This window comes from Aptenodytes patagonicus, chromosome W, assembly GCF_965638725.1.
Source record: "Aptenodytes patagonicus chromosome W, bAptPat1.pri.cur, whole genome shotgun sequence".
In the NCBI taxonomy this organism is placed as follows: Eukaryota; Metazoa; Chordata; class Aves; order Sphenisciformes; family Spheniscidae; genus Aptenodytes; species Aptenodytes patagonicus.
Genome location: NC_134981.1, coordinates 900,360 through 919,222, shown reverse-complemented (window position 1 = coordinate 919,222; position 18,863 = coordinate 900,360). Strand labels below are relative to the sequence as shown.

General features: G+C 48.5%; 1 protein-coding gene across 5 annotated transcripts in view; it reads left to right on the top strand.

Moving 5' to 3' along the window:
- Positions 1–9,167, top strand: part of LOC143171857 (WD repeat-containing protein 7) — a 151,167-nt gene extending 142,000 nt beyond the window's left edge. For all 5 annotated transcript variants that reach the window (XM_076360957.1, XM_076360959.1, XM_076360956.1 and 2 more), the window contains 3 exons: positions 3,492–3,596; positions 6,311–6,515; positions 6,692–9,167. In XM_076360957.1, coding sequence (XP_076217072.1) covers positions 3,492–3,596; positions 6,311–6,514 — 309 coding nt within the window. In that variant the 3' untranslated portion in view covers position 6,515; positions 6,692–9,167. The remainder of the gene's footprint in view (positions 1–3,491; positions 3,597–6,310; positions 6,516–6,691) is intronic.
- Positions 9,168–18,863: the final 9,696 nt, after the last annotated feature.

Below are 18,863 nucleotides of genomic sequence, written 5' to 3'. Positions count from 1 at the left end.
TGGGCAGAGGGAAGCTGCAAACAGCTGCACTTTGTCCCACTGTCTCTGCTGTTCAGAATTAAGACTATTTCCGAACCACAGATTTTTGCATACTTTTCATTTTGTGCTAATATAACTGCTTTGGAGCTGAAAAACTGCAAATAGTAACTTGAAAGCAGTCCCAAAGAATGAGTGCATTAATGCGGCATTCAGCACCGCAGCAAAACAGTGCCAGCCAGGGGAGTCTAAGCACCAAACGTATGCGTGCAAGCAGAATATTTTGAATGAGCAGCAATAATTTGTTTTTGTTACACTTACTCATTGCCCTCAGAAATGCAAGATGAGCATTGCAAAGCACGCGTTTAGATAGCGCACTAAAAAGTAAATCTTGGCTCGAAAGGATTAGCATCAATTAGAGAAGCACTTCCTTTAAATAACAAAGCAGATTAATTCCCTTAAGGGTTGTACTTATTGGAACACATTTTCAGTAGTAAAAAGAGCAACAAGTGTGCTAGCACTATTGATTTTCTACCTTTGTATTACCAAAACATATTTTATTGACAAGTATTACTTGCTTGTTAAGTGCTAAAGAGTTTGATGGGTCTAAACATCGGATCATCTAATTAATTGCCCTTTCAAACTTTCATCCTAAGCTGCAGTGATTACATTAAAGAGATAGGTTTGGGGTTCTATTGGAGTTCACTCACCTTTTACATGATAAACAAGGAATGAATATATTAATGGGTTCTTAATATAGAAGGCTAACTTTAGATGCAGTGTACCATTCTGAGTAGGTCTTCATCTTTTAATGTCCCGGTGATGGGTACAGGAGCACTTCTTTTATTTATATTTTGTATAAAAATATAATTTTATTTTATTTTTGAATTTTATTCAATGAATGTTACAAAGTCTTTTTTCACACAGTTAAAGCCCTGCCAGTTTAAAGTTGGCACAGCGCCTCTTAATGCAGAAAGAGCTGCTGTTGTGTATTTTCGAAGAAATACTTTGTGCACTTCTGATACTAGTGATTTCATCGTGTTAATCCAATAGAAAATGGCGTTTTCAAAAAGAAATTCACATGTGTCGTCTTGAATTTAAATACAGGTTCTGGCTCTTTAACCCTTTATTGGTTGGCCCTGCACTCGACGCTCACGTTTCCTTGGCTGCATTTCTTTTTCTTCTCCTGCTCCCCAGCTCTCTTGCACAGCTTGCCGTCCAGCCCCCGGTGCTTGCTGGAGCCCATCCTCGGGCTGGATCCCTGGGGAGCCGTGCTTCCTCTGCCGGGTGGGAGAAACCAGCCCTTGGTGCTGACCGGAGCGGGGGTTCCAGGCACGGGAGAGGCTCTCAGATTTCTGCCACTGGGGTTTTAGATGGGAGGGTAGGTGAGCTACCTGGGTTTGCCCGTTTTAAGATCTCCAAAGCATTAGAGAACGCAACGCAAATGAGTCTCAGTCTTGTGTAAAGCATCGACGTATTGTGCGGTTGTGAAACAGCAACCTCAAGTAACGAGTAAATAAAATCTTAACGGTGACTCTGACCATGGAATAAGTGAGTAATTTTCCATGGTGTTTCTGACATATGTGTTTATATTGTTGGATATTGTAAAAAACAAGTATTTAACCCTGGTGACACCACAGCTGTAAGTGTGGCGTGTGAGCAGAAGGACGTGTGATTTGCTGAGCTGACACAAGCGACCGGCAGCACAGCCGGGGTGTGCCTTGCCTGCAAGGGCCCCGTCGCTGCCGTAACACTGCGCGGAAGGGTGTGCTGTAGGGGAATGATGGTAGTGGGGTATGTAACGTTAAATCTTGTCAAAGATTGTCCAGAGCTAGGAGTCCGGTACTTGGCCTTGGAAATTTTTTTTACGGCAAAAGATGTGCATCGCAGACTATGATGCACTGCTATGAAAAGTATGTGGTTTTAAATAATAGTTCAAGCTGTAATCTGAGAAAATACTAGGTACCTTCTAGTTGTTGCATTATTTCTGAAAAAAATCCTTTACACTTTATTTACGAGATAAGGTTTGACCTTTTAATTACATTTATTATGGTAGTAGTCCAGAGGATTTTAACTGCATGCTTCCAGTTAAATCAAGGTTGGACATAAAGCGTTCCCTCGCTGGGTGGGCAGGCGCAGCGCACATCCCTGTGCTGCAAGGGCAGCCGTGCCTGCTTTGTCAGGGTATTTCCACTCGCCTCCTTTGGGATATGTTCTGTGTAAGCATACCTAGATCCTTTACATTGCAATGGAAATATTTGTGTTCTTTGTTGGAGTAGAGAGGACTCTCTCAATGAAACAGTTGTCTGTGCACACAGAGGTGCAACTGTAAAGAAAGAGCCCATACGGCTGCGGGTGGACGTAAGTCTGCAGCACATTGTCTGCCGCTTGAGGAGGTTTTTGCAAAAGCGTGATTACATTCCTGTGCCATTGGAATGGAGTGTTTGGTCTTCTCATTACTGTTCCTGTGTAGAGTACGCTGTGGCTATCCTGAAGGAAGAGCAGTGGCGTGAGTGCAGTAACTTAAACCATCGTGGCCCGGCGGTGGGGAGGCTGGTGCTGGAGCACCTGGGGGTGCAGCCGTGCCTGCTGCCCAGCTCTGCTCCGGCCTTTCAGAGGCCTCTCGTGCTGGTGCCAGGGAGCCAACTGAAAACGTTTAACACTCTGATTGGGGTGACATTTCTGTAAAGACTGTTTTTTAAAGGCGGGGGGGGTGGTAGTGTGCTTCCTACCATTCCCTGCCTGCCGCCTAGCCAGCTGGAGGCTCCTAGACATCCAATTTACAACCTCCTTTGAGGAGTGTAAGTATTAGATTTTTTTAAAATTCCCGTTAAAGACACATTTATGTTCATATACCTGACAAACTACTTCGGTTTAAAAACTGGATTTGGCAGGGAATGTGTTCGTATGATGATTTAATTCCGTTTTATTGGTTAAGCAGCTATTAGAACACTTAAAAGAAATTGTCATGGTATTTAATACTGAGCAGCATGTGCTTAAGTCCCACCTGATAAGACATTTCAGTGGTGTGCTTTCATGTTTCGGGTTGTCTGGAGGCCTGAAGAAAGGAAAAGTGCCCTGAGGAAGTGCCCTGAGGAAAGGGCATTCTGTGCTGAGCGCAAGTCCCTGTGTGTGACATGGCAGGAGTTACATTTCGTGCCATTCCTTCAGATGCGCAGGAGCAGTATGTGCCACCGTCCTGTCCTCCCTGACCAACGGGAACCAAACTCCGCAAAAGAGCTTTCCTTTGCTCCTCAGGGGTGTTTGCCGATTGACACAGTGACAGTCAGAAAATAATTAGTGCTAGAATAACAGAAAATGCAGGTGAAAATGAAGAGGCATTTCCACATAGTATTTAATTTTTACTGACGGTAATGGTCTCCCTCAGTCTTCCAAAAAAGGTTTTTAGAAGTTCATGTTCTCGTGCATTTGTGTTTGCTTAAAAGTCTGTTCAGCATCATTGCGGTGCCAGGTAATGGATCTTCTATGTTCCTGTTCTCTCCCCCTCTTGCCAGACTATCCATGGCCATAAAGGACCGATAACTGCGGTGGCTTTTGCCCCCGACGGCCGGTACCTCGCCACATACTCCAATTCTGACAGCCACCTCTCCTTCTGGCAGGTAAGGATGCGTTACCGTCCATCTGTCTGCACGCACTTCATTAATGAACTCATGTTTGGGACTTTTTGACATTTTTCAGTAATGGCGTAATACATAAGAAAATACTGACAACAGGAAAGTCCCAGAAGTTAGGGCAGAAGCTGAAACCTCAGCACAGAGTTTTGTTGTTCACCAGCCTGACCCGCCGCGGGTCCCGCGCTGCCCTCCCACCTCAGCCCGAAGCGAGTGTGCTCCTCTGCCTTCAGGCACCCGCACAGGCAGGGCAGGGTCAGCTGTTGGACGGAGGCTTGCTCCCCCAGTCCCCAGCACCTCTCCGCTGTGCAACTCTTCCCTCACCGTCCCTCCAGGCTTGTGAAGGCAGCTTTGAGTAGTGGTGTCCCTGTAACAGGGGATTTTTTCTATCACTGTTTCTATTTAAGTGTTTCTTGCAGCTATCCCTGGGTGAGGGATGGGGCTGTTTGCATCCACATCAGTACGTCGCTTCTGGGCAATCAAAGAACATTCTCAAATGATAAACTTTCATATTTGATGTTTAAAGTTTGAGTATGATGCTGTTGTAATAGTTTGATTTCACATACCTAAAATGTCCACTGGATAAAATGTAGAGCCGTGTAGGAAACCCCTAGCTAGTTCTGCACAGGCCAGGGCAGTGGCTTCTCCCGATCCTACCGGCAGGGAGTTTCTTCTCTAACTCCTGCAACCCCATCCATTCCAACAGAGTGAGCTTCGGGAACATGTCTCCTTTTTATTTTTTTTAAGCTTGATGCAAAACTCTCAGGACAAACACTTGTTCCCAGTACTGCGGTGCCCGTGCCCCTCTGCTCTGCAGACACAACTGCTCCGCTCCAAGCCCACGTGTCGTAGCGTCGGGGACCCCTGTGCTGGGCTGTGCCGCGCAGTGTGGAGGTGTCTTCTGTTTCCCTAATCATACTGGATGAAAGTGTGATGAATGAAAGGGAAAGCTGAGATACAAACAATATAAAGAGGGTCTGAAACACAAGTAGAAACTGAGAAACAGGCCACCATTTTGTGAAGTATCTAGAGGCTTTTTTTCTTTAACATGAGCAGTTTTTTCTTTGTAATCTCATGTTGGTAGGAATATTTTTTGCCAGTTGTAGGCTGCTGCCTACGTTCCCTAAGCAGGATTTTTTTCTTCCTTCAAATGGCGTTAGACTTAAAAAATACATTACTTGGAAGCAACTGATCTGATCAAGCAATGTGGTCTATCAAAATCATTGAGTCTTACAGTAATCAGACTATAAAACAGAACTCGGTATGCCCATAAGTACCAGTTATACTCTTTAATACACTTCCCCAGTTTTCTGTGTCATTCAGTAGTTCTACAGGTGCCATAAAAAATTACTAAATTATTATCCATCACTGTATTGTGTGCTTTCTGAAACAGTAAATGAGAACAGCAAGAATCTTCATCCATCAGTTACATTTATTCAATTTAAGTGCTCAGGGAAAATCTGGAAAGCAATCAGGCCAGATCTTTTAGAATTAGCAGGGAAAAAAAGTCAGGCACGAGTTTTAAATTGTGATCTGCCACGCTCTTCCAGGTGTATAAATGTTCACGTTGAAGTGGCTTTTACATAAAGAGTTAAATATACCTACACATTTAGTTTTAAAATGTGACCTCGTGCACTAGTGATTTTTCCCTTCTGTGTTCTATTTGGCACTATTATTAATGCAGGAAAATCAGTAACATTAGTCATCTTAAAAGGGTTATTACTCAAGATGATTTAAATTGTGAAAATGTCAGTGGTGCTTGCATGCTCCCTGCTAGAGATGCCATGATTTACACTCTCTGACACGGCTCTGCTGCCGAGAAGAGCCAGGAAAAAGTAATGGCTTGTACTTTGTACTGATCAGAATTCAGGACGTGGCATCAGCAATAACGCACCTTAAATGTCCCAGGATTTGCCAAGGTTTCATGGGGCACGTCTCAGGGATGCAGCCGGCCGGCCGGCCGCCTGCTGATGGAAATTCTAGGGTTGCAATGCATGCGGATGGAAGGGTTTTTGAGAGTAAAGCAGCTTTTCAGAAAGTGTGGGATTTTGTGTATCTCAGTGGGTTGGATCAGAGAATCTCATATTTAAAAATGTGGAGCTAGACACCACGCATCAGCAATAATTGGTCTGCTTTCCAAAGAGTAACTGAATAGATCTCTTCTGAATGGCCTCTTCATCTACCAGACAATAAAATAGCTCTTGCTGTTGTGTTTTTACTGTTTGTACCTATCATGACGACTACTCTTTATTCTGCGTATCTTTGGCTCTAGTGTTTTTATGATTTTGATAAATAATATTCTAGCATAAATATAATCTTCTTAATATTTCATGTGTTTTCCTTAAATTCTGATTGTGTACGCTTATGCTTAGCATGCCTTTATAAATTGCCCCCAAGGAGCGCAGCAGAGTATGCTCACTGACTTCATCAGGTCCTCCACCATGCCCAGTTGTGTATCGTGGTCATTAACCACCGTCCAGACCATGCAGCGCATTGCCTAAACGCTCAGCTCCCCTTCCGTTAAGTGGCGTTGCTTGGCCCAACTCTAACAAAATTTTAATTAAGCCTGGTTTGAGACAGCTGCTGGTCCCGGGGATCGCAGGGGTTTCGAAGTTCGAGAGGCGGTCTGGGTGCGCATTGCAGGTGGTGACCCTCCCCAGAAGCCCGTGGGCAGGGTGGGTCACCTGTGGGTGTCTCTGCAGATGAACACCTCTCTCCTGGGGAGCATCGGCATGCTGAACTCTGCGCCTCAGCTCCGCTGCATCAAAACCTACCAGGTGCCCCCCGTCCAGCCGGCCTCGCCAGGCTCCCACAACGCCCTCAAGCTGGCACGGCTCATCTGGACCTCCAACCGGAACGTCATCCTCATGGCTCACGACGGCAAGGAGCATCGCTTTATGGTCTAGGGTAAATCCCCCGTGCTAGAAACCCATTTCTGTTTCAAAGTTCCTCGTAATTCTCCCCCTCTCTTTCTCTGTGCTCCTCACACGGGATGCCCACACCAGTGTCCTGCAGGCTGCTGGTGGGCTCCTGCCCGGCTCTGCAGGGTGGCTGCACTGACACCGGCTGGTTTTTCCTTGCAGATGGGAGGAGGAAGGCAACGGCGCTGGGGATCGTGCTCCTCGCGTGGTGCAGCAGAAGTGGGGGATCAATAACACTGTGATGGCGCTCCTCGGCCAGATCGGCAGTGGCAGGAATCAAACCAGGCTTTGCAGCCGGGCTGAACCCGGCCCCTTCCTCGCTGGATGTTGAGTTCACGCAGCAGCCCTCATTAAACACATTTTTCCTTTGGAGACTCTCGCAGAATCTCAGTGTTTACCAAAAAGGCTCGTGTTTACATGTACTTTCTCCTAGTGACCACTGAATGATGGCGGGTGATGCATCTTAGAGCTAGGCACTTGGGTTTCTTAATGAGGGGCTCATTGCCTCAGGATGGGGAGGGATTGAGTTTCGGGGGGGTGGATGGCTGTGTTCTGATCTGAAGGGGATGTTTCCTCATACAACATCTCAGTTTTCAAGAGAATTGGAAGTGCTGCTGTGCCCAGTCACTGTTTGCTGTAGTCTGGAAGAAAGAATAATAGTCCACATGTAAATAAAAAAAAGAATCTCTTTAAGAAGGAATAGCAAACTTGAAAAAAGGAGTATTTATATATAAAGGTGTTTTTTGCTATCAATGCAGGTATTTATTTAAAAAAAAAAAAAAAAAAGACAAAAAGCTGTTTCTTCCTAAAGCCGCTCCCATTTGTGCCGGGACGTGCAGGGCAGCGAGACTGTGCACCCACGCCACCCTGCGCTTGTGTCACAGCCACGGCTCCCGCGGTGGCTTCACCGGGGGACCAGAGGGGAAGGACACGGGCCCCGGCGGGAGGCGGCACAAATGGCATCGGTGGGGAGCAATTCTGGCTGGAAAAATGATGAAAAGTATGTAGAAGGTAAGTTATTTGAATGGATATATTGAAGCATTTTCTTCAGTAGGAATATTCCTGTGTAACATTAGCTGTGACTGTGTTTCCCTCTTCTTACATATCTAATTTTGTGAAGTGTTCAATAGTGTGCAAGTATGCTGGTTTTTGCTCACAGTAAAGAAAAAAAAATCTATAAAATACTATTTTATTTAAACATATTGATGTATATGTTTGTATAGCTTTTTCTTTGCCATTTTTGTCTGAAAAGCTCACAGAACTAAGGCGGCTGTCTTTACATAATAAAGTAAAAATGGTACTTATAGAATCTTCCCTTCCCCAAAAAGGAATAAATGAATTTTTAAAATGGCTTCTAAATATAAAAAGCATTGATTTATTTTTTTTTTAGGTGGTCTGTGTAGTACGCTGTACATGAAAGTGAGATTTACAGTCCAGAAGCTACATATCTGTTTGCTGTTTAAAAATAATTTTAAAAAATTTAAAAAGCAAGAAATTAAGACCATTAGGAATGTTTAACACAAACTGCCATAAAGTTTAATCTTTTCTCTGGCGGGAATGTAGTGTATAGTGGAGAACTCTGTAGTAGAATATCAGGGTCTTTTCTAAGTGAACTAATGCAGCATGCATGTACATTGTGTTTATACAGATATATATGTAACCTCGGAGGTTAACAAAAAAAAAAAAGGAAAAAAAAGAGGAGAGGTAGAATTCGTAGAATGAAATGCTGTAATTTTCAGTGTAGGCTTAGGAGGAGAGTGCTAAGGTACCCTGTAAGTGTTCTCCCACCGGTATCCCAGGATCCTATCCGTTAGGTTACAGTAGATAACACGTATATATATATATATATATATATATATATATATATGTGTGTGTGTTTACTTGCAAAACAAAATGCGGCCCCAGTGGGAATGTGGACCGTGTCCCTGCAGTGATTTCCTTTGTGGTATAGTGAACAAACATCTTGTATTATATATGCATTAAAATGTTTGTTTTAAGCTAGAAGTGTAATGGATTTTCTCAAGTGCAGAAGAGAGCTGGTAATTTTCCTCGCGGTCCTGAAAATCAGTTCATGTAGCAAGAGCTGAAGCATTAGTAGTGAGGGATTCGTTTGCTGAGGAGTCGCTAACCCCCGAAATGTCTCTGGCTGGAGCTGGGGCCAGTCCGCCCCACGCCCCCGGCCGTCGGGCTGGGCAAGGGGCCGGCGTGGTCCCCGATGGAGAAGCCTTCCCATCTAACTGGTATGTGCGCACTAGTTAAACCCAACCCTCCGCTTCGGTGACTCTGTTAAGCCCAGTCCTGAACTGCTGCCCAGCCTCGCGCGCTCAGCACTGCGGTGAAATGTGTATTGTCATTCCAGTGTAAGCTTTTAGTGCTTTATTGATTTGTTAGTACTGTATTTGGACTTGTCCTTGTAAATGTAGAGACGTATGTGGCTTCATTGGCAGTTTACAAGCAAAAGATGACATGATGAGACACCTGTATGAAAATGTTGTGATGATTGAAGTCACCATGTATGGTGAACGGTTCAAGTGTCTGCCTCTCCAGCAACTTCTTGACGAACCCACTCCCCATCCTCTGTATGTATTGAACTTCCCAGTGTAAATATGCTTGTGAAATAAAACTGAATTGTATTGAAGAGTGTTGGTTTCGTGGCATCAGCCTGATGGTGTGTAAATAATTTCCTGCTGCTGATTTACTGGCCGGTAATCTGAAGTCTTTCCACCATTTAAGAAACTTCTTCCTTTTCATTTGAAAATCGGCGTGAATGAGAGCAGAATGAGTCACCATCAGAGCAGGCGGGGGGTCATGGTGAAGAGTCTTCAGCCTTTGTTACAAACGGCGAAGGTAGGGGGATGCTGAGAGTAAAGTTCTCTTAACTCCCAAAACAGTGTATCCAAGCAAACAAGGGAATATTAATCTTCCAAAAATTCACCAACGCCGATGCGTGCCAGGCAACGCTCTTCCCTTGTCCTCTGGTTTGCATTTCCCCAAAGAAAGTAATTGAAATAAATTAAACGCTGAGGTTTTTCTGAGGTGGCGTGCAGGATTACCAAGTGTATTTAATGTAACATTGTGTTTGGGTTGGAATCTGCAAGATACGTTATTTTTTAAAAATGGCGGTTGTGTTTGCCCGCAGAGGAAGCCCCAGCGCGTGCGGCTTGCAGAGGGGCGTGGGGTGAGCCTGCGCGGCGCGGGGCCGGTGAGCCAGGGAGGGTCAGACATGACCTAATCAGCCTTCAAAATGAAAAACCCACAGAGGAATTGTGTGAATCCTCGATTTTTGGGGTGCGCGAATGCGTTGAAACACCAGTGGCTCCGGCGTTTCCTTACAGGTAAAGCACACCGGTAGCGGCTCGATGCCGGGCCGGCTGAGGCGGGCAGGGCACGGTGGTGCAGGAGGCACAGCCAGGCAGCGCCGGGCGAACTCTCACCTCTCCCCTCCTCGGCTGACAGGCAGAGCTGAGCCTTGAAAAATCAATACTTGGGAGCCAGGAGGGAAATATTTCCAACCTCTAACTAGAGAATGTATTTTGACAAGGCCAAGATAATCCAGGCTGCACAGGAGAAAGAGAAAAGAAGACTCATTTTTAAAGCTTGACACTTCAAGGTGTTTTTGTGCAATGGTTTAGAGAGAGCATCGATATGTACAAATACCAAAGGTCAAAAAGAAAAGCCAGAAGAATTTCAAAAATTAGATGCGCTGGTTTTGCTGTTTACTTCGTAAAATATAAACTGTTTGATTTGTGTAGAGAGATGGTCAAATGTAGTGAGCTCAGTGTTCGCTGCTGTCTCCTCATTTAATAGAAATGAAAATATACTAAAGCCTAGATGATACCTTAAGCAATTTACCTATAAAAAGTATGTGCCTATTTCCTGCTATATATCTGCATTCAAGGACATTAATTGTTTTTGATTCGGCATGATTGCATTTTGATGCAAAAAAATCAATATTTTTTTCATTTATGCAGCATCATTTTTTGATAATTAAATATCTGGCTGTGTACTCGGGTACTGCACGAAGTGGTCAAAAGCGCTATGGCCCTTCTTCCGCTCCCTGACCAAGGTTACGTTGGCGCCGAGCACCTGCGATTTCTGCCGGCTGGGTTTTAGGTCTGACCGAGCTGTGTGCTGCCACCGCTGAGCCGCGGCAGTACCTGCACCGCTGCCTGCGCTGCGGCGTTTCTGCGGTGCACGGCGCCGCAGGCGCCTCCACCTCTGGTGCATTGCACGGGGCCAAGTGAGCGAGCGGGGCGGTCAGGCGGTCCCCAGCCGAGCGGGGCGGTCGTGGTGCCGACCCCTTCCCGGCTGCGACTCTGGGCAGGGGGAGCGATGGAGAAGGTCACCCTCCTTGGCTTTACGCCGCGCTGGCTGGGAATGTCCATCCCCGTCCTGGCGCTGGTCGTAAAACCACACCTTTGACCAAGAGGTGTAAAATCACATCGCGGCTAACTTCGCATGACGAACGCGATGCAGAGTAGTGTGTATGATTAGGACGTTGCACTGGATTCGTTTAATACTGATCCATGGCTGGAAAACGGGAAGGACTGACCGGGATGTTTATGGCAGCAGTGAGGAGCTCGTGGCCAAAGGTAAGGAGGGGCAGGGGCGCGGGTGTGAGGGGCAGGAGCAGGAGTGGCCACGTTACGCATCGGAGCCGGAGGAGGGGTAGCGCTGGGGCCCGAAGGGGACGTTGTTAGTGATGGAGTGGCTGTACCAGCGTTCAGAAGGTGCTGGGGAGCGGCTGGGTGGCGCGCGGGGGACGGACTGATGGATGGCTCCTGGCACAGAGGAGCGGAGGCGGAGGAAGGGGCAGATGAGATCAAATGGGAAGGTGCTCCCTCCCCTGGCTTGAAGGAGCATGCATTAAGGCTGAGGGAAACAAGCCAACCTGAGAGAAGGTGATGGAGATACGGAGCGATGGACTTTTACATTATTAATTGCGTATGCGCGATTGTTTCCCAACTGTCACACAATATTCTGGCTGACTTGATGCAATGGAGGTTGTCTGTCCGCTAATTAGTGTTATTTGGAGTAAGATACAGGAAATGAGAGGTCGCTTGAGATTTATAGAAAAAAAAACTCCAGAAAAATTACACCAGACACTTCAAACTTGCTGATTTCAGTTACATAAAACATGAGGGAGGGCTCCCCCGCTTTCCCACATCACGGCTCCTCATCTGGGGGCTGGCAAGGGACGTGCTGGGCCACGAAGGGGCTCTGCTGGCACTGTGTTCGTGCCTCTCATCCGGAGGAGCAGGGAGCTGGTGCGGAGGAGCCCCGTCCCGCCGGCTGCACTGCTGCAGCGCTGCCAACCACAGCAGGAGCCAGGCTGCATTCGAAGCGTGCGCGCGTGTTTGGTTGATGTCCTCCTCAAAATACATCTATCTTGCCTAAAACCAAAGCTATTTGAAAATGCAGAACACTGAGGTCAGTGTAAACTCCATCAAACGTATTGATCAGAGATTTTTTCCAAAGAGCGTAATGTTACAGTTGTGCATGGCGTGTGTCTTGCTGATGATCAGCATTCCTTGCAGCTGACTCGGAAATCCATCCACATGCATCTCGCTCTCCCCAGCCTGTTGCGAAGGGGTGGGTACGACCTCTCCTGCTGCCTGGGGGAATTCCCCACGCGTTCAGGCAACGCTGTGCCCCATAGGGCACAGCCAGAACTCGGATCTCAGTGTGGTTGGTACTTCGCAGGCTTCTGGGATAGGCTCACCTTGGGATGCGTGGTTCACCCTAAGGTCCCAATCCCCTGATTGCTGGGCAGGCATCCGCTTAGAGCAGCCTGATCCCTCTGTCCCGAGAGCAAGGCTTCCCATCCCACAGAGAGGGACACAGCCACGAAACGCAGCAGCGTTCAGGACGTTCCTGCTGGGCACTCATCTACAGTGCTGGATGTGTCCTTTCAGATGCAGCCAGGGTAAGGCCAGTGCTCAGAATAAGACGCGTTTCGGTGTCGGCTCAGTTTGGTTTCAAATAGTGATTTTTGTAGCCAAAATACTTTTTCAAACTGACGAGTCATATGCAAGCAAAGAATTGTAAATGGAAGGCCTTTAACATGCTTAGCAGTAGCTTACATATTTAAAAGCCAATGCATTAACAGCAGAAATCGTAGAGGACCCAAAGGTATTTTGTCCTCTGGATGCTGCAGGAACTTCCGTGAGCAACCAATGTGCAGAAGAACCCAAAGTCTAATACATCTTCTGAACATCGCCTCGCAGGCTCCAGAAGTTCTGCGAGTTACTTCTCCCTTCAGAAAAGAGAGTTCCTGGCCAGCTGCAGCCCTTGCATCTTTCCCTCTGTTTCCATTGCCGGGAAAGCACGACCAGGGAAAAAGTTCCTCTTCCTCCTCATTCCCTCCCGTGTAGAGGCAGCAGAAGTGACGGCCAGGTTTGCTGTCTTGGGAACATGGGAGGCCGCGCGGGAGCTTCGGAGAGCTCGTGGGCAAACTGAGATGGGCTGTCACAGGTATTCAGTCCCCAATTGCAGTTCAAAGGTTTGCAAAATTGTCAGGACCCTCTGTGGGACTCGTAGGACATGGACTCCGTAAGAAACTCAAGGGTATCCCAATTTGTAAATTTAACCTTTCAGATGGTTATTCCTGTGTTCAACGTCTTTGAGCGTGCGTGGAAGGAGTACACGTCCTGTAACATCTACGCCACTGTGATTTCATACCAACGTTTCCCGGCATAATGTGTGCTAAGGGAACTCCGAAGATCCCAGGTACCCAGCGCTGGGCAGGGACGGTGCTCAACGGGCTTTCCAGGGAGCCGAGGAGAAAGGAAAACGGGTTTCTTCTGTTCTCCCAACAAGCTGTCCAGGCTGTGCCTGGCTTTTAGCGAACACCAAAACTTCATCAGCAATAATACTTTTGTCTGAACAAAAATATCAGTAAAAATCTGCATCAGAGCCTTCAGTGTGATAAATTGACACTTGATGGCAATAGTTGCCTGGAGTGCTCTTTGAACAGGAGGGCTCCTGGGGAACTTCCCTCTCTCTCTGATGTCTGAAAATTAAAAATTAATCCTGTATGAAAAATTAAAAGGTGAAACTTTCTGCTGCAGCAGCATAGCTTTTTGAATGTTGATTCTGTTTTTAAAATGAAGGCTGAATGACATCTACGGGAAGATCATTGTTGGTTGTTACATTTAGAATATATGATTTTAATTGATTTTTGTAAATTGGAAACCTATTTTCAAAGGACTGGAGTAGCTTACGGGGGGGGGGGGGGGGTGTTAGATATTTATTTACTGAAGTAACTGACTTTAAATAAGCATTTATTCACTCCTGTAGAGCTACTCCCAATTTACAATATAGTAAAAGAAAATTGCTGGTTTTATCATAAAAATGACGGTGGAATCTGCACATCTTGCAAGTTTAAATTTGATTTTTTTAAAAAAACCCTACCTTTCTGACATCAAGGAGTGCCTCCTGCCCCTCGCTGTTCAGGCACGTGTCCTCGCTTGCTGTGTTGGCGGTGTCACCGCTTGGTGCCACCCCCTGGTGACCAGTGCTGTGGGGGAGAGCCAGGGGGTCCCGGTGCCTCGGGTAGGGCTGGCCACCGGGGAAAGCTGCTGTACATGTTCCCCCCTGAGATTAGTCTTCCTCTGTGGTGGGCAAAGCAAACGTTGCGGTCAAGTCGGAGTGATTTTAGCAAGGGTATTTCTTCTTACAAGTTTATCCAGAGCCAAGGGGGAGAGAAGTTGACTGCACTACCGTTTTTATCAGTATTCACGTTCAGATCTCGCCTGTTGCAAGTTCATTTTAAAAGACCCATTTCTTCATCTTCCGCGTGGCCTAGGACTTCAAAGGTGCCATCAGCTGGCTTGGGCAGAAGGCTTCTGCCTTGGTGGTCTGGCTGACTTCATCCTGGCATTGCTTACCAGTCCGATCTGCAAAGATACAACTGATGAGAAGATATTCAAGTGACAGAGCTCTGATTACATGTGGTGGTAGATCAATTGGGCCGTGACTGTCAGAATACCCAAGGTCCCCTTCAAGAACCCACTCGGGACCTGACGCAGTGTTATGGCATTTACATCTTCAATATCTCAAAGATTTCTGGCTTTATTTTTTTCTGTACTCTCTAATAGACCATGTTCTTACACCTTGGTTTATGTATGCGTTACCTGTGTTTATCAGTTGAGATCTGGTAGCAACGCGAGAAATACGGCAACTGTGTGTAGGTACATTGGGGCCACCGAAGCTCGGTCCAGGCCAGCAGAACAGAGCATTTGAGGGAGCATCCCACCTTGTCTGAAATACGACGGTGGCTTTGTCCAAGAGCAGAGCCGCTGCCCCAACCGTTGGACCACCGGCACCAAGCTGCCTGAGCCGAAGGGAAAACCAGAAGAGAAGTTTCCCCACGGCTGGGGTTGCCGCGACCGTCGCTGTTGGTTGAGTTCGTGGAGGTGCATTTGATGGTTAATGAGTATCAAGGATAACGTTTTGCAGTTCTCGCTACACCTGACTGCTTTTATACTATATATTATGAAATATTGTGTATCTTATTAAATAGTGACTTTGTAAAAACCAGCTCAGGCTCTGGGTCCAACCCCAGCCCTCATCCCCTTCCACTGAAGGGAGTGGGGTGACACCATTTATAAATTTAGCCCAGATTATAGTATGAATGATATTTCTTTAATTTAGGTCTCATTAAAAGATAAAGTCTTCTCTAGCAGTCCTCTGCAAGGACTAAGAGTAACCGTGAGCTGTTAGGTCCAGTTTCATGGTCATCTCGGTTCATAAATATATCTAAGCAATCACCCCACCGACGTGCCAGTGCTGAATCTGAGTCACCCGGAGATCTGCAGGGGTGAGGAGGAGAGCTGGATGCTCTGGAGGTGACCTTTGGAGACAGGACCGTCCCTGCTGCTTTGCCGGCTGCTTTGCAGTCAGCTGGCCGCCCGGCAGCGCGGGTAGCTGTGGAAGAAGGTGTTTTCTACCCTTCTGTCTTGAAGGATAACGTTGACCCATTTTTAATTATTTTGTTACTCCAGGAGGATCTCAAAGGTGGATTGTTTGATATTTCAAGACAGAGATTGTATGGTAACGAATGGCAATGAAGTGCAGAACAGCATGGAGCCAAATGGGAACCTGTTCAGCAATGCGCAGCACTGCTGCAAAGTCGCAAAAAATATTTATTTCTGCTTTAAGGACAGAGAAGTTATTAAGACAGGCTGCATGTTATCACCTTGTTTGCAGTTTAGCCCGAAAGTGGATTAAAATCCATTTTAGAGCAGTCCCAGATTTATTGCAGAAACAAACGCAACTGTTGTTCCACCAGCTGCCGGACTGCCCAGCTCCAGGAGAAGGAAGGCAAGAGGGAGGAGGATGGGGAGCAGAATGAACCCTGGGAGCCAAAGACTGTGTGAGAGGGAACCAAACGATCAGAGAACGACTGCAAAGCCTGTGTGGCTGAGCAGGAGCCTTCGGAGCGAGCACCAGATGCTCCGGGGCCAAACCCAAATCCCAGCGTGATCCGCCGAGATGTGCAAAGCCATTTCCCTGTGCTCGCTGAGCCGTGTTTTCAAACCTGGGTAATGGTTTTTTTATGAGAGCAGACTCTGAGGCCTCCTGCTAGCTCTGCCAAAAAACTCGGGCCAGGCAAAGTCATTTCAGCAAATCATTGTTTTTCTGGAAAATGCTGTTCCGTGCAGCCAGGTTATTCACACACTCAAGGTGACGCTGGCAAAGAGCGCTCACCATCGACACCAAAGGCAGAGGCAAAACCAGGAGCGTTGGTGTGGGGTGTTCGCTGCACCAGGTAGGTACGGGACTGGGGAGGAGGTGTGATGCTCTGGGTTGGGGCAGGCGCTGGGAGACGGCAGCCCTCAGCCTCCTCCTAATTTGGAGAGGACGCTTGGACCGCAGCGTCCCATGCAGCAAGGTGGGAATGAAGCTGAACGGGTATTCACGCATTTCATACGGTTGGAACATTTTCAGGAGGAGAGAGAGAGAGACCTTGTCAAGGAAACCTTGTCCAGTGCTTGCTCTGAAATACAAGGCAGCCCAGTTTGTTCTTGTCCCCCACCGGGGACGCGGGGGTCTGAGCCCGGGTTTCACATTCAGGTGAGCTTTCTGGCCAGCGCCTGGTAGTGAAAGAAGGGAGAAGGGGAAGGAGGTGGCTGTGGGAGAGCTCAAGCCCAAGCGCAGGCTGCCCTGGCAGGCAGTGCCGTCTCCATCCCTGGAGATGCTCCAAACCCAACTGGATGTGGCCCTGGGTGGCCGGCTGTGCCTTCTGCAGGGGTCACAACAGGCAGGCCCTGGCACTAGGTTTTGGGGTGGGTGGCTCCGGGAGAGCTGGGCCTCGGGAAAGGGTCTCTGATGGCACCTGGGTGGCAGCAATGGGCAAGGTAAAGGCCAACTATGGAAGGAGACAAGACAGCTTTTGGGTAAGGACGTGCTTTGCTCTGCAGGTGATTGCATGGGAATGGCGACTTGAGAGAAACCCTCATTCACACGAAGCGCGTGTGTAAATGTAGGGTGGTTACACAGCGGGGCGTGGGGCCACGGGAGAGGGCAGGCAAGGGCTGCCCGCGGACAGGCAGCGAGAGGGCAGGAGCTGCCGTAGGAGCCCGGGCAGCGTCTGTCACGGAGGGGGCGAGCTGCAGATTGGATCTCAAGGTGACGGTCACCTCTGACCTCCCCCAGGTCCTCTGCCTCTGGTCATCCATCTTGCGGCCGCTCTCCAGCAGCCCCTTCTCTGTTCCTGCAGCCCGCGAGCGTTCACCATCGATCTCATTGATTAAAATCTGCATCTGCCCCAGAGTGAAGGAAACCATCAGCATGCCCAGGGACTTCTGGCTGGGGTTTTCTTTCCCCTCCTAGTGTGTTTGTCAAGAACAGGTCCGTTTTCTGCCCAGAGGCTGCATCTGGAGAAAATTCATTTGGGGGGTGTGAAAGATGTTGGGGGGTCTCCGCAACTCCAGGGGCCGAGGAGAGGCACAGCAGCCAGCAGAGCCCTCTCCCAAAGGTTGCTCAGCGGCCCTGTGGGAGTGAGGAACTGCCCGGAGAGCACAGGGGCATCTTACACCCCAAAACCATCATTCTTAACTCTTCCCAGCACATTGCTGATGCTTAGCCATGCATGTGTCCAAGGCTTCACCCTGCTCTGCCTGGGCGAAGGCAGAGGTGGGAAGCTCACCCCTGAGCAGCAGCACGCTCTGCCCATCCGGCCTCGTGGCAGCAGGTGGCCCGAGAAACGCCACCGTTAAACACACGCCGGGAACCCAGCCAAGCCCAACCAGCCAGGCTGGGATGGGAAGGCTGCTCCTGGGATGGGGAGTGATTTGGAAGGAGGCAGGAGGTGGGAAGCAGAGCTGAAAGAGCATCGCTGGAGGGGCAGCATCGTCTGCCTTACCAGAGTGCAGTGCAAACACCAGTCTCGAACTTCAGGGACCTGGAAAACAAAGCCGGACGTGCAGCAGCAATTGGAGAGGCTGCACGAGCACGTGAGTGTCCTCTGGACTGTTGCTGGAGCAGGGACTGGGGGCAGAGGGTGAGAGGTGCACAGTGGAGGGGATGGGGGCAGAGCGGGCAACATCGGGGTTGGCAGGGTGGGAAGGTGGTGAGGCTGTGCCTGAGGTGGGTGCACCTGGGGTGGGGTACAACTCCCTGCATGTTGCAGAGCAGTAGCTATCAGTGTCTCTGCTACCTCTTCCATCCAAACAGCTTTCCTTTCTCCGTGGCCGTTTTCTCCCCATCCTTCCTCAGGAGGAGCAGCGCCGGTGGCGGTGGAGTGGTCCCAGCCTGAATCAGCAGCGGGCAGGGAGGGTCAGCAGGCAGGAGCCATCTGCCCACGCACTGTCACATGCGTGCCCGTGAGTGATGCTGGAACAGCATCCTTTAATCACAGTTATTTTAAAGAATGAAGCAGACCAGAGCAGAGATTAAAAGCTAACCTGACACGAAACCAATCAAAGCTATCAGCAAACCATTAAATTGCTTCCAGAAATAAAACTCTGCTCATCTTGGCAGGGAGAGAGGTGGGATGGAGGTGCCTCCCCGCTCCCACCTTTCCCACCCCCATCCCTGCCGCTGTGGCTGGGGATGCCTCCCACCTCCTGCCAGCGCCTGCTGGACCAGCCCTGGCCGGGCACTGGCACCGCCAGCCTCCGCGGGCCCCTTCCCACGTTTCCACCGGCGCAGGAGCCTCAGCTCCAGGCTGAGATGGAGGTCGTGTTTTCGGCAGGGTCTCAGCGTGGCTTGCCTCCTCACAGGCAGCATCCCCAGCTCCCTGAGGAACCACTGCGGAAACACTTGGAAAGCGATTTTCCCCAGGTAGTGCTTGAGCCTCTGTGGCCCCAGTGCTGTGTGGCACCACCTG